A 16863-nucleotide genomic window follows, 5' to 3' on the forward strand; every position below is an offset into this window, starting at 1 on the left:
TATTGCATTAATTTTAGAAGATATAAATTAAATACTAGTTATTTTATTTCAACTTTTTTAGTCCCAAATAATTATTTGAGTTTAATTTCTAAGGACTAATATTAATTTTACATTTACAACTAACTAAAAATCAAGATAGATGCAAACCGTTCCTATATTTGAGTTTATTTGTGGTGGGTCTGGTAGTTGTGTTTCCTGTTTCGGAGTGGATATGGATCTGATTTTTTGTTGTCCTTTTTAAAATTGTTCATTCAATTCATTCAAAATGTCGTCATTTTATTGTCTTAATATTTTCAAGGGACAGTAAGAAGTAAACTTCGGGTGGATATAAATAGATGGCAGGAACAGGACACGTATCATGTGAGGATCAATGCTTGGTCAGTAGGAGTTGGTGCATATACCGCTGGTATATTTATAGCTTCAGCCATTCTAAATCTTATTTTGGAATCTTAACCCTTAAGATCCCTTTCATTTTTTATTTTAAGAGTATATGTTATTTTTTTATTTTTTAAGTACTTTTTGGGATTTCATTTCTTTTTTTTTTCTTTCAAATATTTCCCTCACATTTCTTTATCAAAAAAATTGAAATATGGAGAGTTCTTTTACGAGATCTGATCTTTCACCCGTGAAAATCTTATCTTTTTGCAGGAACTTGGTATAGGAACCACCAACACGAAGAATTGTCACTAAATATGCTCGACTTTTTGCAGGCTTAAATATTCTCTAACCATTTGATATCAGGCTGAATTAATTGGCACCACTACCTACGCTTTGTTTGAACTGTTATATCGGTACTTCTGGAGTTTTGGTACCTTTTTACTATTCATACATATATTACACTTTCACAACAACAACAAAATCTACGTTATGATCGTGATACTAATGCGGAATATGTAAAGAAGATTAATTTCAGTTATATTTGGACTAACCACTTACTAACTAATAAACTGATATTAAAATTATGTGCATTATTTGTGATATACAATATACTCTGATAGTAATTGATTATTATTTAATTATTCCATTGTTTTGACAGGCTGACCTGGGAGGTAAACGTGAATAAAATAGAATAGAATTGTTGTCGAAAGGAAAGCTCGTGGATGGTGCTAGGTGGGTTCCTCGAAAGTCGAAACTTTTGGTCTTGTTCGGTTGCTCCTCCTTTCATTAATATTAATATTTCATAGTTCCATCTCATATAGACAAGTTGATTGACATCGTTGTACCAAATCAAAGACCATGTCTGGGATGCTTCCGGGAGTTGAATGTGCTCGAAGGAGACGCTTGCATAACAGTGCTGGTGATGATTCCACCAGCAACCGCTCTTTCTGTTTGTATACTACCAGGAACCTCCAATCCTCTTCCTCTTTACTGGTACCTTTACCTTCCTCTTTCGTCCACTTTAATTTCTCTCTCTGTCTATAATGGGGATGCGTTATTATTTTAATGAAATCAGGAAAGAAGCATGTTAAATCGGGCATACCCAGATGAAAATCTCGGAGGAGCGGCACGCGAAGCCAAACGGAGACTTGATCAGAAGTTCATGGCACATATCAAATCAGAAAGCCACAAAAGAAAAGGCCTTTTTCATGGTTTGTGGCGCCAACTCAGATCTTAGTCTTAGGGAATCTAGAAGAAGATCAAAATGATAAATCCTAGAACAGTAACTGGCCTTTTATTCTTTTTTCTTGTTCTGTAACGAAATTATTTATTTTCATTAGTCAAAAGAAACAGAGATATGTGAAAACTAAACATCCTTTGATCTTTTTGTCGATTGAGGACCAAATCAAGTTTGATCCGTCCAAATGCTTGGAAAAAAAATGAATCCTATTGTCCATTTTGCAGATCCTTTTTTTTTTTTTTTAAAGTGAATCAGACTGAAATTAAAGACAAGATCTGGTGGTGATTGAGGAGTTAAGACAGTCTGATCAAAACACATTTGTGCAGCAACTGTGAATACTCCATTTGAAGGACATAATTTCTGCTATTAGAGGATCATAGCATATTGGAATAAATTTAGTACCTACACCTCTTTTAACTGAAGCATCAAAATTTGATTCGAACCAATTAGTCTCAGCGGGTTTCCATAAAACTTGTGTTTGTGCACTAATTGAACAAATTGCTGGCAGTAGCAAGCATCTGCTCCAGTGGGAATTCTTTATTGAAGAAAACCTAATTATTCTATCTCTTCCATATCACCCATGTAAATTTGAAAATTTTCGATGCAAACTCTGTATGTTTCATTTACATGGCTAAGACCCTGTGCCTCACTCCATCACAAGTGTGCTGCCATATGATTCTGTCCGGTATAGAATTGCCACCAATAGGAATTGTTTTGTTTCATTGTAGATTTTGTTAAGCTGAAATCTTCTTTGATTTGTACTCTATGCTATGGACTTCTTGGTTAATTTTTATTGAACCGTGCTAGATGCTACATAAGATTTTAAATATTTTTATTTTTTAAATATGAAAACAAATGTTAAATAATAATAAATTACATGTTACAAATTCTATTATAAAAATGTCTCTATAAACTTCGCATGAAATTACATAAACTGAGATCACCACGCCTATTTGAAAATTGTATAGGATCAATGGTCCATATTCCTTCCTGGACTTAGATTTTAGTTCCAAGTCAACTTTAAGCTCGTTATTATTATTATTATTTTTAATTTCTTCAAATCACTCCCAATTCAAGTTTAAAATTCACATCATTTCAACCAACAACTCAATTTCAACTATTTTAACACTTTAAAGTTTATATAACTATCACAATACAAAAGTTTCATGGATATATGATATTTCATTTTCCATCGAACTAATTTTAAACAATTATTAGTAAAACTTTTGTTTCCTTTTGATTTGTTTTTCACGGATATATGATATTTCATTTTTCATCGAACGATTTTAACACTTTAAACTTTATATAACTATCACATTATTTTTGATTTGTTTCCTTTTTTTCTCCTTGTTTTAAAAATAAAATAAAATAATAAAAATGAATCTTTTAAGAATTTTAGTAATTTTTAGTCATTGCTTTTTTAGTGGTAAATAATTTTTCTATGGTTAAGTTTATTCAATATTTTAATTTTTCCTATTAATAGAGTCTTTTAAATATAAAAAAATAACATTTAAAACAAGTCTTTTATAATTCTTGTATTTTTCTTTTTATCAACAAGTGTTAATTGTTAATATTATTAATTTTTGTTAGCAGAAGATTTTAAATCTACTTATCTCTCATTTTTTATTATTCTTTTACCATTAAATCAACCTAACATATCTTTTTATAGTTCTTGTATGATTATTTATGGTTAGCGAATTTTCTTTCTACACATGAATCCTTGTTAGTCTTTTGTAAATTTTCCAAAAAGAAATTTATCTAAAGACATGGTTTTGTTTAAAATACTGGTTGATGTATCTCACTTAACAATATGTAAATCCTAAAGGTATCGAACAAAGTACTTCCAGTACAAAGAAAAACATCTCAGCAATTTCATCCGTTGGTGACAATAATGTAAAATGAATGAAAACGACGACGTTTGGTTTTTCTTCACCCCACACTCAACGGCTAGTTTTCCAACGTGAAGTGACTGTTTAGCCTTTAGAGCAATACCCCCAAGATTCAAAATCTGAAAACACACACATAATTCCCGACACCATCTTCAACTCTCACAAAAAAAACATCATTAGGCCTTTTGAGTTTTGTCACAAAAGCCGCATTCGTTGTCGAGAAACACCTTCTTCATCTAACTTGAACACTCGAGAATGGTGTACTCCTACTACACCCCCACGTACTACTCAACCCTCCATGACTCACTCACCTCTCTGTGCAAGACCATTCTTCCTTTCAGCTTCAAGAAACGACCGTTACCTGCGGCGGAACACAAATTGTCGAAACTGCAATCCGACAACCTTAAATGGCAGCAAGACTCTTTCCACCAGGTGCTGAACTTGATGGGTCTCCACAAAGAAGGCATCGTCGCTGAATCTGAAGTTTCGGCCTTCAGAACCCACTTGCTAGACACCCTCATTGCTTCTCCTCCAGAACAAGAACACCCCGTTATATTAAGAGATAAGCTTCTGTTTCTCCAGGTCAGTGTCAACAAGTTCTAATTTTCATGTAAAAAGTGAATCTTTGTGTGATTCTTAGCATGCTTGGATTCATGTTGGATGATTCAGGATCCACATTTAAATATCAGCTTTTTAGATAAATGTTTACATACTTGGTTTTATGCCAAGGAATTGATTCTAGATCCAGAATTTATTTTGGGCTGGAGCAATTCTATTTAGTTTTAGTGTTAGATAAGATTTTATACTGATTTTTAGTACGGCTTAAAACATTCAAACATAAATCATGTTAATTTGAATTCAAATCAATTTCATTTAAAATCAATTTTGCAACTGCCTATTCAAATTTCAAACACACGTTTTTCTTGTTACCAGGAACTTCTCTATGCCAAGTGCATTTCTGAAGAAGAGTACCATTCTTCTAAGAGGCCATTACTCCAGAGACTGGCAGCACAGGGGGCTCAGATTGAAGCTAGGGATGTGATCGTGGCAAGGCCTAAGGACTCAAAAGAGAATTCAGAGGAAGAGTGGTCAGTGATTGATTTGAAGGATGAGAAGTGCTGGGTGAACAAAGAGAATTTGGGTAGTAAGAGCAAGTCCAATCAGGGATCAGCCATGAAGCAGATTAAAGGAGCAGCCTTGGTATTTGGCTTTGGCAAAGGTGGGAAAAATGGGGAAGAAAAGAGCATGTTTGACTCACCTTCTTTGTCTGCCAACAATGAATCAAGGGAAAACCCCTTCTGGGATGCTCAGACAAAGGAAAAACAAAGTGAAGGAAAGTCAATTCTTATGGAGGAAAGTGTGCCTCCAGAACCAGTGAAGGAGAGTGGCGGTTTGGACAAGTTGAAGAGGAAACCATTTAGAACTTTGTTTCATAAGGAGCAAAGTGGTGGTCCTGAACAAGATCAAAGATCGGGGAAATCAGGTAAAAAGCAATGGGGATTTGAAGGGTTCAAGAAATGGAGGAGAAATGAATCAGAAGAAGAGACAGCTCCTTTGCCTCTTAATGAGAGTGAGGAGGCCTATTCGGGTTCCTTAGCAAAGACACTTGGGGAGGGACCAGACACTAAGTTAATAAAGAAGAAGTTGCATTCTGATGGTTCCCCATCTGATTTTTTTATTGATAAGGTTTTATATCCTCCATCCCTTTCAATCTATGAATCTCATTTCCTTATTGAAGCTAATTTTGGACACGTTAGGCTAAATTTATGTGCACCATAAATAGGTTTTGGGAGACAAGATAAAGAAGGAGTTGTCAAGAATCCAGACAGAACTGAGCAGCACAAACCCAAATCTTAAATTTTCGTAAGTATTTTCTCATCATATATATGTCATTTTTCTTGGTTATTTTGTTCTATCATATCATATATATTTCTTTTATCCGCAAATATTAATTTTGTCAACAAAAAGGATCAAAATGCAACTTTTTTCCTCTTCCCTTCTTACTTAATCATCTAAGCCCAAGCCACCTTATATCTCCCTATCATATATTGCATTTGAAAATTTGATACTAGTTGCTTGCTTTTCTGTACGAACAGGAATGATCAGATTGAAGCAATTTCTACAAGAATTCCAGTGGACAAGGCTGAGTTGAAAAATTACTTTCCCAAGTGAGTCAACATACATAAGCCTTTCATAATATGTAATTTCAACTTTGGATAACTTGTTTTAATGTAATTTCGAAATAACGCTTTTTTGGTGTATCTATTTGTATGAATAATGAAGATCATGGTGTGACCGATACGGTGATGTTGTGCTGGATGTGGTGAAGAAAGAGTTCAAGGACCATGTTGCGGAAATGGAGAACAGGCGCAACATTGCTAGAGAAAAACAAAGCAACTCTAGGCGTTGGACAACAACAACATTTGACGGTGACGAAAACATTCATCCAAATCTTTTTGGTCATCGTGATAATAATTCAGTTCGTAGCAGTAACATTAATCCATTTTCTCATGGTTACGCTTAGTTTAACTTTAAGGTGTCTGGATCAGCTTCCTCTCTAGGAAACTCATCCGTACAGTATCCGTTGTATTGCTGAGCCAGAAAACAAGACTTGTAATTACTGTCTCAATTATCGATAATCCTACTCAACCAGGATATCAATATTTCTATTGTTATTATTATTATTATAAGTTCAGTTTTTTTTCCCTTACAAAATGGTGCCCATTCAAACATACAATTATTATTTGATGTTTCCTTATACTTTGCAGTGTTTGGATCACGGATTCACGAATAATGAGGAAACAGAAATGAAATAGAGAAAAGATTTCAAGTGGACAAGGATTTTTGTTGGAAAAATTAGAAGAAAACGACTATAAGAATTTCCAGCTTAAGGGATCTGACAACGTTGTCTTCAAAGATTTATTAGTCACATAATATTAACTTTTTGAGTGTAAAATGTTTTCAAGATAAATATAACAGAGACTCTTATAAAATAAATTTTGGTAAACAGAACATAAAATGGAGGAGAAGGAAGAACAAGAGGGGAGGAGGAAAAAGAATGAGATACAGCATAGAATTAGGGCGCTGGCATATATTATAATGACACGTTAAAGTTCACAAAAAGATAATTATTTGAACAAGTAAATGAGTGAAATAAGCATCTAAAAAAATGAGTGAAATAGAAATACTAAAAACGGTTTCAGAATTTGTGGAAAACCAAGTCAAAATCTTTGATTTAATTTTTTTTTCATTCAAAATCTTCGGTGACAAAACCAAATATGATTTTTTTATTTGAAACAATTTTTTCGTAAAAAAAATATTAAATCACGGTAAAACTCGGTCCCTTTCAAACTTCTAAAACACTCAAAGTACGTAACATACTAGTATGTTAACTTGTGTATTATATAAGATAATATTTTTATATAATTAAATTTTTGAATAAACAAATATCTTGGAATATAAAACTTATAGTTTTTATTTACAATGAAGCATTTAAACTTTAATATAAGATTTTTTTAGTTATTGACAATTTTTTTTAAAAAAAACTACTGAAATACACAAAAAATAGATTAAAAGAGATAGGAAAATTATTAAAATCAAGTATATAAATAAGGATAAAAAGAAGGTATTTTAAGATGGTTGAAAGAATTTTTAACCAATTACAAAAATAGTATGTGAAATGCATATTTACAAAGACTAAAGAAAATAATTGATTAATTAATATTCGCGCATATTCTAATTTGATTTATAACGTAAGAGTACATTAGATATTTTGCCTTAAGGGGGAACAGAACTCAAAAATAATTTATTTCCCTCAAAGAGCCCATTTTTTTTTCTAATGGTGGGATAGAATGAGGGAAAAGTTAAAAATAATAAAGGTTTCTTCTATTTCTTTACTAATATTCTAAATAAAGGAAATGGCAACTTCGCTCCATTCTTTAATTTTCAATTGTAGTCCATTCCCTCTTGCTTCCTCCCGTTCCATTAATGAAAAAAAAAGAAGAAGAAGCTGGATCGTCACAATATTAATTAGCTGCCATGGAATATTATTAGGGACCAAGCTTTAACATTCAGGACTAAAATGAATATTTATCCCATATTTGTGCTAGGAAATAGGACTACAGAAGCATCATAAATTTCGGATACAAAATCTCACTTTGTACACCGGACTCTAAATAGCTGTTATATGCATATCATTGTCGTGGGTCGAATATATTTGAGACCATCATTTTTGGCAATTCAAAGATACACTTCATATCAATTTAGTCTCTTAAAGATCTGTGATGTACGGATGTCAAATTAGTCCTTCAAAGAATTTTGGTGACATCAAAACAGTCTTTTGATCAAGTTGGTATGTGACAATTGCTTGAACCATTTTCATGACACATATTTGAAAGACCAATTTGATGTCAAGTGTATCTTCAGAGGACCCAAATGGAAGCTTAGTCTAAATTTTAATATTTACATTCTATGTACAATGTCAATGAGACTGCACTTCTGAGTTGGCAGAAGACTCTGTGAACCCTCCACAGACATTGCCGCGACACAGAGGACATACACTGTAAAAAAGAGGGAAGCTGAGTAAGTTATTTTTTATTATAAAATGAAAACAGGTAAATACGAAAAGAATGATAAAAGATGACAATACCCATGTATTTCTTTAAGCCATTTATCGACACATGACATGTGATACTCGTGGAAGCAAGGAAGAACTCTTATTTGGTCCCCTTCTTCATAATCCGCCAGACATATGTAACATCTACCAAATTCATAATTTTTAATATTGGGAGAAATAATAATTTTGAACAGACATAAAAGTAAATAAAAAAATAGAAATTCTCATGTAAGTATTCATGGCCTAACAAACTATCATAACCACACTGACACATTCAATGACATTATTTATGCCCACATATTTGCTTAAGATAATTGGGATTAGGAGACTTACTGTTCAGCATCATTGCCTCCATGAGCTACATCAACCTTTTTGTGAGATTTCAGAGGGAGTGAATCAACAACTGATTCAGGTGCAGGGAGAGATACCATGGATAGAGACAGTGATCCAGGTTGTCGATGAATTTCATCTAAAACCTGCAGTCCAAAACACTAGATGACATCTTAACACTCCAAAACATTCACAATAAGGAATAAGAAGCTATTCTTCTTTTCTTTCCCTACAAAGAAGTTGAACGACAAAGGCAGTCCAAGATTATTTAAAAAAATGGCCTAACTTAATGACAAAATTGAAAATTAGATAATCTCAATTATCAGGAGACATGACATTCTAGAGTCTAGAAAAGATGAAAAACAAATGCATCAAAGCATGTGCACTCAGAATGCTTTTATCCAATAAGCACACTACCCTGTCAACGGTATCATAATTAGATATCACCAACTGAAACTCAGCAAGAATCAGGTTTAAATTAAATGCTCAAAAAATATAAAGCAAAAAATCAAGATGGGTAGAATTTAAATAATGCAGGAAAAAATGGTGGACAGATAAATTGAATTAAAGCTAACAGCAAACAGTAAGTATGAGAGAAGGTTAAAACCTCAAACAAAGCCTCAGCCAGCATGATGATTCTTGAAATACTTGCTTGAGTGCTAGATTCCTCAGCCATTGGGGAAGACTCACATGAGCACATGCCATCTGCATGGAGTCCTAGTGGACATGAATTCCACCGACCAATCTCATCAAAGCCACCACGAAGCCTTTCCCAGATCTATAAAAAGTAATTAAACAGCATAAATAAGATGAAAGGGATCACAAACCCAGTTAACAAATCCAAGTAGGTGATTTAAGCAATTTGAGGCATTCTATGCTCCAAATTTTCAAAATCACCTCAGATCTTGAGTGTTGCATTCTTCGTTCATTCAATCTGTGAATTCTACTACCCGTATATCCGGAAGCACCTCCAACCCCATCATTTGACAAATCACCACCAAAATCAACTAGCCATCGATCTTGAGATCCAGAATCATCAGCACCCCCAGCAGAGAAGACAATGGTAGGAGAATCACCAAGCCTTCTAGAACTACGTCGTGAAAAAGCATCCCAAAATAATCTTCTACCATTCCTTCTGGCATCATTATCATTGGCATCAGCACTGCTACCAGACAAAATGTTGGAAGATATAGTGACCACATCAACTTGAAGCACACTATCATTTCCCGGCCCTCTTTCCCGATTGGACACAAGAATACCTAAACCCGAAGGTATTGTCTCACGACGAGGTTCATCTTCTGGCAATTGAGAGGTTGCTGCTAAGTTGGAAACTTGAGCAACAGGGCTGGAAGAATTCTGAATAGATATGAATGCACTAGTGTGATTCTCAACAGAAATTTCACCAGAACCAAAATTCCCATGCTCTTGAGGGGTTGAACTTCTTGGACGCATTGTCTCATGAGAAACTTGAGAGACATCACTAACCACTGGATTATTAACATCATTGACTAAATCCTTGTTAGCAGAAACATTTACAGAGACTGGATCTGAAGACTGCTGTTCTACAAATGAAGTACTAGCTGTGTTGCTACTATCACTATATGATTCATGACCAGTATGACCAGCACTTACCTGATAAGGAGGGACAAGCTCCTCATGTTCAGACAAGCAGTTCCTCTGACTATTTGTTGCAACGTTTCTAGAAGAACCTTCAACACTAGTATTCCCATGGAACTCAGTTCTCATATCAGATAGGGTTGCAGTTTCAGCAGGGCGACTGGAGCTAATTCTAGCTTCTGTATATGATAAAGACGATTCCTCAGTGTCTTTCTGAATTTCACCATCAAAATCCCTTGCTGAATCAACCCGAAGTTCAGCTGAAAGTTCTTCCATCTAAAAACACAATATAAGAACGGTCACTTCCTGTATCAATCACTCTTAGCATTTATTTAACAGTCATCCCCAAATTGTAGCGTGTGAGACCAGTTGAGTCTACAAGGCTAGTGCATAAAATTTCAAACCATACTAATAAGTTATGTTTTCCTCACGAGAGTAGTCAAAAAGTTAAGAACAAACATGATCTTTGAAATCCATCATTGTATAGATGCTGAGATGCACAAATTAATATCGACCAACATGCCTCTGAATCAATAGAAAGTAAAGGAGTGCCAGTATTTGCCAGTTGCCAGTGAATGGAGAAAGAGTTGGATTCAAAATCTTGTAACTCGTGAAATTTTAATTTTTCAAGATGTTAGTAGATATTTTCACCATTCACTGAATCAATCAAATCACCTTGGGAAAACACTAGCAATATGCTAAATCCCATATTTCTGACAAAGAATCATACCATAGGCATCGTAAGGAGATAACTTGATGGATTAAACTCATATATGTCAAACCGTATTAATCAAATGACAAATGATCAGATTCTGAAAACTCCAACAACCATGATAATGAATATACCGCCATAAACTGCGAATGAGTACATGTATGAAAGATGATCTCCCACAATCAATTCCCCAAAAAGTAAAAAATCAATTACCTTACCTAAAAGCCTATACTTTGACAAGATAACTAACCATAAGTCAAGCTCAATTGCTTGGTCCCCTATGAAAAGCTAAATTTGCACGCCAATTTTATAACTACACCCAAAAAAAGAGCTCCCTGATTTAAAAAACAATAGGTACAGATACTTAATTTCCATCCCGATGATTAAAAGGGGGCGACCAGGTGGATCAATCCCAGATGTGAAAAATCAAATTTTTGAATTGAAAAATTGTTGGTGAGCGTAAAAAACGAAATGGGTATTGAGGAAATAGGGTGTAAGAAAGGATTTTGGGGGGAAGAGTGAGAAAAAAGGGCACCTGATGAACGGAGCGAGAGGTGGAGGTGCCACATAGAAGAGACGATAATCTGAAGCGGTTGACCCTGTGACTGTGACTAGAAGACGAAGAAGGGCGAGACCCAAGTCGACTAGAGGAAGAACCCATGACTTGGAGTGGAAAGAGATGAAAAGAGAAGAGAAGATGAGAGGCACAGAGAGCTCAGCTTGCTAGCTAGATGTAAGATGTGGATGCTTATTGCTTGATGACAATGGAAAGCATACCAACTTGGAGCTTTTTCTTCATTTTCAATTATTTCCCTACTTTCGGGGCACCCAATTCAAACACTCGTCTAGTCTTTGCATATTTGCTTGTCTTTTTAATATTATCATTTTCTTTTCTCACTTCCTTTTTAATAATTTTATTTAAGAATATAATAAATAATAAATTTTTACAGATCACGTATATCTTTCGCATGTATCAAGGGCATATATTATCCTTTGAAGTAAACCGGAATTGCAAAAAATAATAATTATAAGTGTGATATGTCTAATACTTTAACTTGAAACTATTGATTAAGGTTATTTTTAATAAAAGTAGCTAAAAAGTTAACTGTCAAGAACTTAATTTATTAAATTAAAAATATTTAATAAAATTAATTATTGAGATAGTTGAAAAGTATAAAATGATACAAAAATAAAAAATTATAATTTATTTAAAAAAAATAATAAAATAAATAAATAAATCAAGAATAAAAATGAAAAAATATTAAAAAGTTAGAAATTAACGTTTTAAAAATACTAAAAATAATTTATGGAATTGTTAAACATAACCTAATTTTAAATCAACACTGCACAAATTAATCCACTTGTCTCGTTAAGAATGTATGTTTTTCTTTATTAATTAACATTTTCATGTGGGAGGCAAAACTCTTTCTCATCATTCCGAATATTTAGTGTGATTGTGTATGGAATATTAAAACAAAAGATTATTAATTAAGCTTAAACAATCATAAGCAAACTAATTCACACGTCTAATTAAAAACAAATTTTTCTTTACTAATTGACATTTAACTTGAATAATAATAATAATAATAATAATAATAATAATAATAATAATAATAATAATAATAATAATAATAATAATAATAATAATAATAATAATAATAATAATAATATTGGGTTAAAATGAGAAAACAAAAATAATAAAAGTTCAATTTAAATGCATTGACAATGTTAAAGGTCTTTATACAAATATCTAATTACATAGTAATATCATATTTTATTGATTTTTATGTAAAATTCTTTATATTAAAAAAATGCTAGTAACCTTTTTTTCTTACCGAAAAATGCTAGCAACATATTAATATAAAATAATTTCAACTAGCTGTCCGTTTAGACTTTAGAGCCTCCCAAAAGTGAATAGAAATTTGCATTTAATGAGTTATATAATAATAAAGTAACGGATTAGGTGTTTTTAAGTTTGAAGATATTTGGCTTGAAACTAAAAGGAAAATAGAAATGGCCAAAAGATATTAGCAGAAGACAGTTTAGAGAATCATAAAGCCAAATCCATAACAGCTCATACCAAGTAAAATTCTCCTCCGTTTTTTGTTTTCTTTTGTGTAATAAGGTTGTATATGTGGTGGGCAATAATAATGAGAGATCGATGATAATAGAGCATAATAATTGCCACAGCGATCAAAACACAGATTGTTAACTTCAATCAGATTTAAGTCATTTTAGAGACAAAAAAAACGCCTTATCACTTACACTTGGCGTAAAACAGACATTGTTGTATACGGTTCACCATTGACTTTGTCTATAAAAATACTTGTCCGTTTCTTCTTTTCTTTTTCTTTTTCTTTTTCTTTTTACCATAAACAAAGCTTTTGTTCGTTACTTTATTTAAATTTAAATTGGGTGCAACGTCACATTTTCTTTTATTCAAGAAACGTGTAACCTAAATCATCTCTGTTTGTTTTTTTTCAAATATTTTTACTTCTCCAATGTTCTTTCTTGACATGAAATGTTTCACGGCTCAATTTGTACGTGGAAGGTCAAGGCTGGAAGGATGGTCTACGAGGTAGAATGTTTCAATGGTGACATTTTTTTTTTGTCTTTAAAAAGTTAAGTATGTGTATATAAAAATGTGACTTACAAATAAAAAAGTTGCGTTTGTTTTTCTAATTCTTTTACTTATAAAATGCATGCATCTAATATTGTTTAAATGAAATTGATCCTTAGGTCACTACTTCTGTCTCAACGGTTTATCTATAAGATACATTCTTCGAAAATAATTCTCAATGGAATAAAAGAAGGGGAGGGGTATATTCAAATGCATCCCATAATAAAAAAAAATATTCAAATGCATCATGGGCTTAAAAATCGGAACAGACCTACGCATTCCAGGCGTTTAAGGTGTATAGCCCATTGGGTCTTTGATAGGCTTGTCATTGAGCTTTATCGTGAGAAATCAAAACATATAAAAAATTAGACCTAAGTTTTGCGTTTAAAATTCAACACTTATATTTCACTGTACATTTATTATTATTATTATTATTATTATTAATCACTTTGACCGAGCAAAGAAATTAAATATCAACACCTAATTTATGAATCAATCTCTTTTTTTTTTTCTTACGCATTATAATCGCATGAATGAATCAATCTTACTATTACTGTAGATCATCCTTCTGGTTTAGTTTGGTGCCTTTTTATTTCAGAATATTAGTGCTCCAGATTGACCCAACACTTAAACAAGTTGAAAAATTTAAGCCCGTGTCGACCAAATAAATAGGCCCAATAAGGGGCACGATTCATGCACCTGCAAATCTGCAATGCATGGTAGTAGAATCCCAAAAATATCATATTACATTTTTTTTAAGAAAAAGCAACCCAACACTCTTCAATTTCCTTTTATTCGCTTCTAGACTTTTACGGATTTAAGTAAGGGTCTGAATTCTTACAGAACTCGCTTTTCTTTTTCTTTTCTAAAAAAAAAGATTCCAAAAGCATTACAAAAGGACCACGATACTAATAATTTCTAAATGACTAGTTGATTACATATGTGTCGTGCCCCCCACTATTATAGCATTCATGTTCCATATACTTTTCTTTCATATCACCAAACATGATCCCAAAAATACTTGTTAGTAGCAAAAAACAATAATTTAATAATAATTATACTGTAATGTATTAAAACAAAACTTAAAACTGCAAGTGCATATTGTGCAGTTCTCAACATCGACTTAAATTCTACGTGTGTTTTTTTTTTTTTTTGTTCTTTACGTGTAAAGGAGGGCTTAAAGCCCAAGCAAAAATCGACACGTGTTTTGAATGTTAGGTATCCAACTTCTAGAAAGAAAACCCGGGCATTATTGACTAGTAGATTGCTAAAGATAAGGAAGGAAGGATTCTTTACTTTTCTGGTACATTATTATCGAAATTAGTGGTTTAAGTTCATTCACCCCAAAAAGAAAATATTTCTTGCTAACAATATTTTTATAAGGTTTACTGGTTAGCAACCCAGTGTGTGATTCCTCAGTTCAACAACTCTCAGCAACATGCACAATCCTCCCCCGCCAGGCGGTCCAGGCCCTCACCACCACCCCGGCCCACCGGCTCCGCCACTACATGCTCATCCATCTCCTCCGCCTCCTGGGCCTCCACACCACCACCACGGCCCACCCGGCCCACCGCATGCTTATCCAACTCCTCCGCCTCCTGGGCCTCCACACCACCATCCCGGCCCACCCGAACCAGGCTTTCATCAACACCATGGCCCACCCGGGCCACCGTATGCTCATCCAACTCCTCCGCCTCCTGGGCCACCGGGACCTCCCCCTCCAGGGCCTCCACACCACCAACACCACCGTTGCTGATGTAATGCATATGGAGCTTATGAATAACGATCCTACATATATATGATGTAATGTTGAATGCTTTTTAATTTCTGAACACTTTATATAGCAAGGGCAAAATTTGGTTGTGTCACTAAATAAAAGCTTTGTAGTTCGTAGTTCCACTACTATAGTACTACCTATATTTACCGTGTATCACCGTCTGGTGCCCCTTGTGCTTTTTCTGGTGTGTATCTTATTAGAATAAGAAATAAAGGGAGGTCATTTCTATGTATGTTGCACTGATTAAATCTATTATAAAGACATTTTAATGGTCAAAAATTATTTTTTTAACTTAAAGATACAAAATTGAAACGAAACAAAACAAAACAAAAGTAAGACTAAAAAAATATTTCTCAAATTTTAAAAATTAAAAAATGTAAATTTTATTTGGAGTGATCTGAGTAACTCTATAATGAAAGAGGTGTATTCAATTGAAATTTTAAAAGATTTTTTTATATAAAAAAAACTATGTGATATTAAATCAAAATTATTAAATAAGATAAACAAGTTTTATGACATTCTATCTAGATTTTTTTTATTATTATAACAACATAATCCAGTGAAATTGAGATTTTTCATAATTTTAAAAAAACATAAATATTTTTTTTCTGGATGGAGGAAGGCAAAGCCTAAAAAACTACAAACACAAATGACGAGACATCAACAAACACATAATGTCTTTATGAAAAATATTAACAACATACTTTTTAATATATTTTTTTATTGTTTAAAATGTATTTAAAATTATAAAATCATACAAAAAAAAGATAAATTCAAAAAAATATGTTAAAAGAGTGTGATCCTAAGATTAAGATTATGTTGTTATTTAGCAACAGTCAATAAACTATGCATGTAAAAATTAAGATTAGTTGTAGATTAACTTTTTGATAAAAATTTGTTTGACATTTTAACTATACATATAAATACAACACCTCTGTCAAAGAATCTCTCCAAATTGTTAAGGGTATCCAACATTTTTGTTTGTATATCCAATAGTTTTCTAAATCACAAGAAATGTCCTTATGGGTATTTTTGGTTATAAATAGCAAACTAGTTTTTTTATTTTATTTTTGTAGTGTTTTTTTTTAAATCACATTTTCTTAGTATAACTTACTTTCATTAGCGTCTTTTTGTGAATGTTTGTTGTCGTCGGTGGTGTACGTGTATTGATTACGAATATACGGTGAAGTTAGTGATTTTTCGTCACCGAAAAAAAAGAAGTAAATATTAAAAAAATTCAAAATATACGGATTAATCCGTATGATAATATGAATTGACAATATGTATGGTTCATATGTATGTTTTGAATTTTTTTGAAATTATAATTTTTAAAAAAAAAATTTATACATTTAATTTTGTTTACAAAATTTGATAATTAAAAAATTTTGATATTTAATTTAATATTGTATTTAGATATTTATTACAGTAATTAATAGTTAAACAAATTTGATATTTAATTGAATGATCTATTTGAATATTTATTACATTGATTGAAAATTAAACAAATATGATATTTAATTGAATGATGTATTTAAATGTTTATTACAACAATTAATAATTAAATAAATTTAATATTTTTTTACATATGTAAATTTTTATTAAACCGAAGATTTTTATTTATAATTTATATATATATAAAAAATAATTATTAAATAAAAATTAATTATCATAAAATTAATTATATA

The 16863-nt window shown here is 32.3% G+C and overlaps 3 protein-coding genes across 4 annotated transcripts; 2 read left to right on the plus strand and 1 right to left on the minus strand.

Moving 5' to 3' along the window:
• The first annotated feature begins 521 nt into the window (after positions 1-521).
• Positions 522-1963, plus strand: LOC100500350 (uncharacterized). Of its 2 annotated transcripts, NM_001401007.1 has the most exons (4): positions 522-791; positions 1037-1110; positions 1200-1371; positions 1454-1963. In NM_001401007.1, exons 3-4 carry the CDS (start codon positions 1237-1239, stop codon positions 1613-1615), a joined length of 297 nt encoding a protein of 98 aa, NP_001387936.1. In that variant the 5' UTR covers positions 522-791; positions 1037-1110; positions 1200-1236; the 3' UTR covers positions 1616-1963. The 2 variants fall into 2 exon arrangements, with proteins under 2 accessions (NP_001387936.1, NP_001236714.2); NM_001249785.2 differs by lacking the exons at positions 522-791; positions 1037-1110 and having other exon boundaries at positions 1196-1371; positions 1454-1803.
• Positions 1964-3210: 1247 nt separating this feature from the next.
• LOC100819771 (uncharacterized) lies at positions 3211-6217 on the plus strand. The gene is made up of 5 exons (XM_003550751.5): positions 3211-4089; positions 4441-5193; positions 5291-5370; positions 5604-5675; positions 5791-6217. Exons 1-5 carry the CDS (start codon positions 3763-3765, stop codon positions 6029-6031), a joined length of 1473 nt encoding a protein of 490 aa, XP_003550799.1. The 5' UTR covers positions 3211-3762; the 3' UTR covers positions 6032-6217.
• A 1315-nt stretch (positions 6218-7532) lies between these two features.
• Positions 7533-11650, minus strand: LOC100783604 (uncharacterized). Its single transcript, XM_003549659.5, has 6 exons — positions 11317-11650; positions 9350-10345; positions 9060-9230; positions 8456-8598; positions 8156-8266; positions 7533-8066 (listed from the first exon to the last, which is right to left on the minus strand). The coding sequence occupies exons 1-6, from the start codon at positions 11440-11442 to the stop codon at positions 7988-7990; spliced, it is 1626 nt and encodes a 541-aa protein (XP_003549707.1). The 5' UTR covers positions 11443-11650; the 3' UTR covers positions 7533-7987.
• Between the last annotated feature and the right edge of the window lie 5213 nt (positions 11651-16863).

This window comes from Glycine max, chromosome 17 (genome assembly GCF_000004515.6).
Source record: "Glycine max cultivar Williams 82 chromosome 17, Glycine_max_v4.0, whole genome shotgun sequence".
In the NCBI taxonomy this organism is placed as follows: domain Eukaryota; kingdom Viridiplantae; phylum Streptophyta; class Magnoliopsida; order Fabales; family Fabaceae; genus Glycine; species Glycine max.

Excerpts from the sequence above, each read along its gene's own strand:
- LOC100500350 (NM_001401007.1), top strand. The coding sequence starts at position 1,237 with ATGTCTGGGATGCTTCCGGGAGTTGAATGTGCTCGAAGGAGACGCTTG. Across the intron at positions 1,372-1,453 it reads AATCCTCTTCCTCTTTACTG|GAAAGAAGCATGTTAAATCG; the intron begins GTACCTTTACCT and ends TAATGAAATCAG.
- LOC100783604 (XM_003549659.5), bottom strand. The coding sequence starts at position 11,442 with ATGGGTTCTTCCTCTAGTCGACTTGGGTCTCGCCCTTCTTCGTCTTCT. Across the intron at positions 8,267-8,455 it reads GGAGGCAATGATGCTGAACA|ATGTTACATATGTCTGGCGG; the intron begins GTAAGTCTCCTA and ends TGAATTTGGTAG. Across the intron at positions 8,067-8,155 it reads TGGCTTAAAGAAATACATGG|TGTATGTCCTCTGTGTCGCG; the intron begins GTATTGTCATCT and ends TCTTTTTTACAG.
- LOC100819771 (XM_003550751.5), top strand. The coding sequence starts at position 3,763 with ATGGTGTACTCCTACTACACCCCCACGTACTACTCAACCCTCCATGAC. Across the intron at positions 5,371-5,603 it reads AACCCAAATCTTAAATTTTC|GAATGATCAGATTGAAGCAA; the intron begins GTAAGTATTTTC and ends CTGTACGAACAG. Across the intron at positions 5,676-5,790 it reads TTGAAAAATTACTTTCCCAA|ATCATGGTGTGACCGATACG; the intron begins GTGAGTCAACAT and ends TGAATAATGAAG.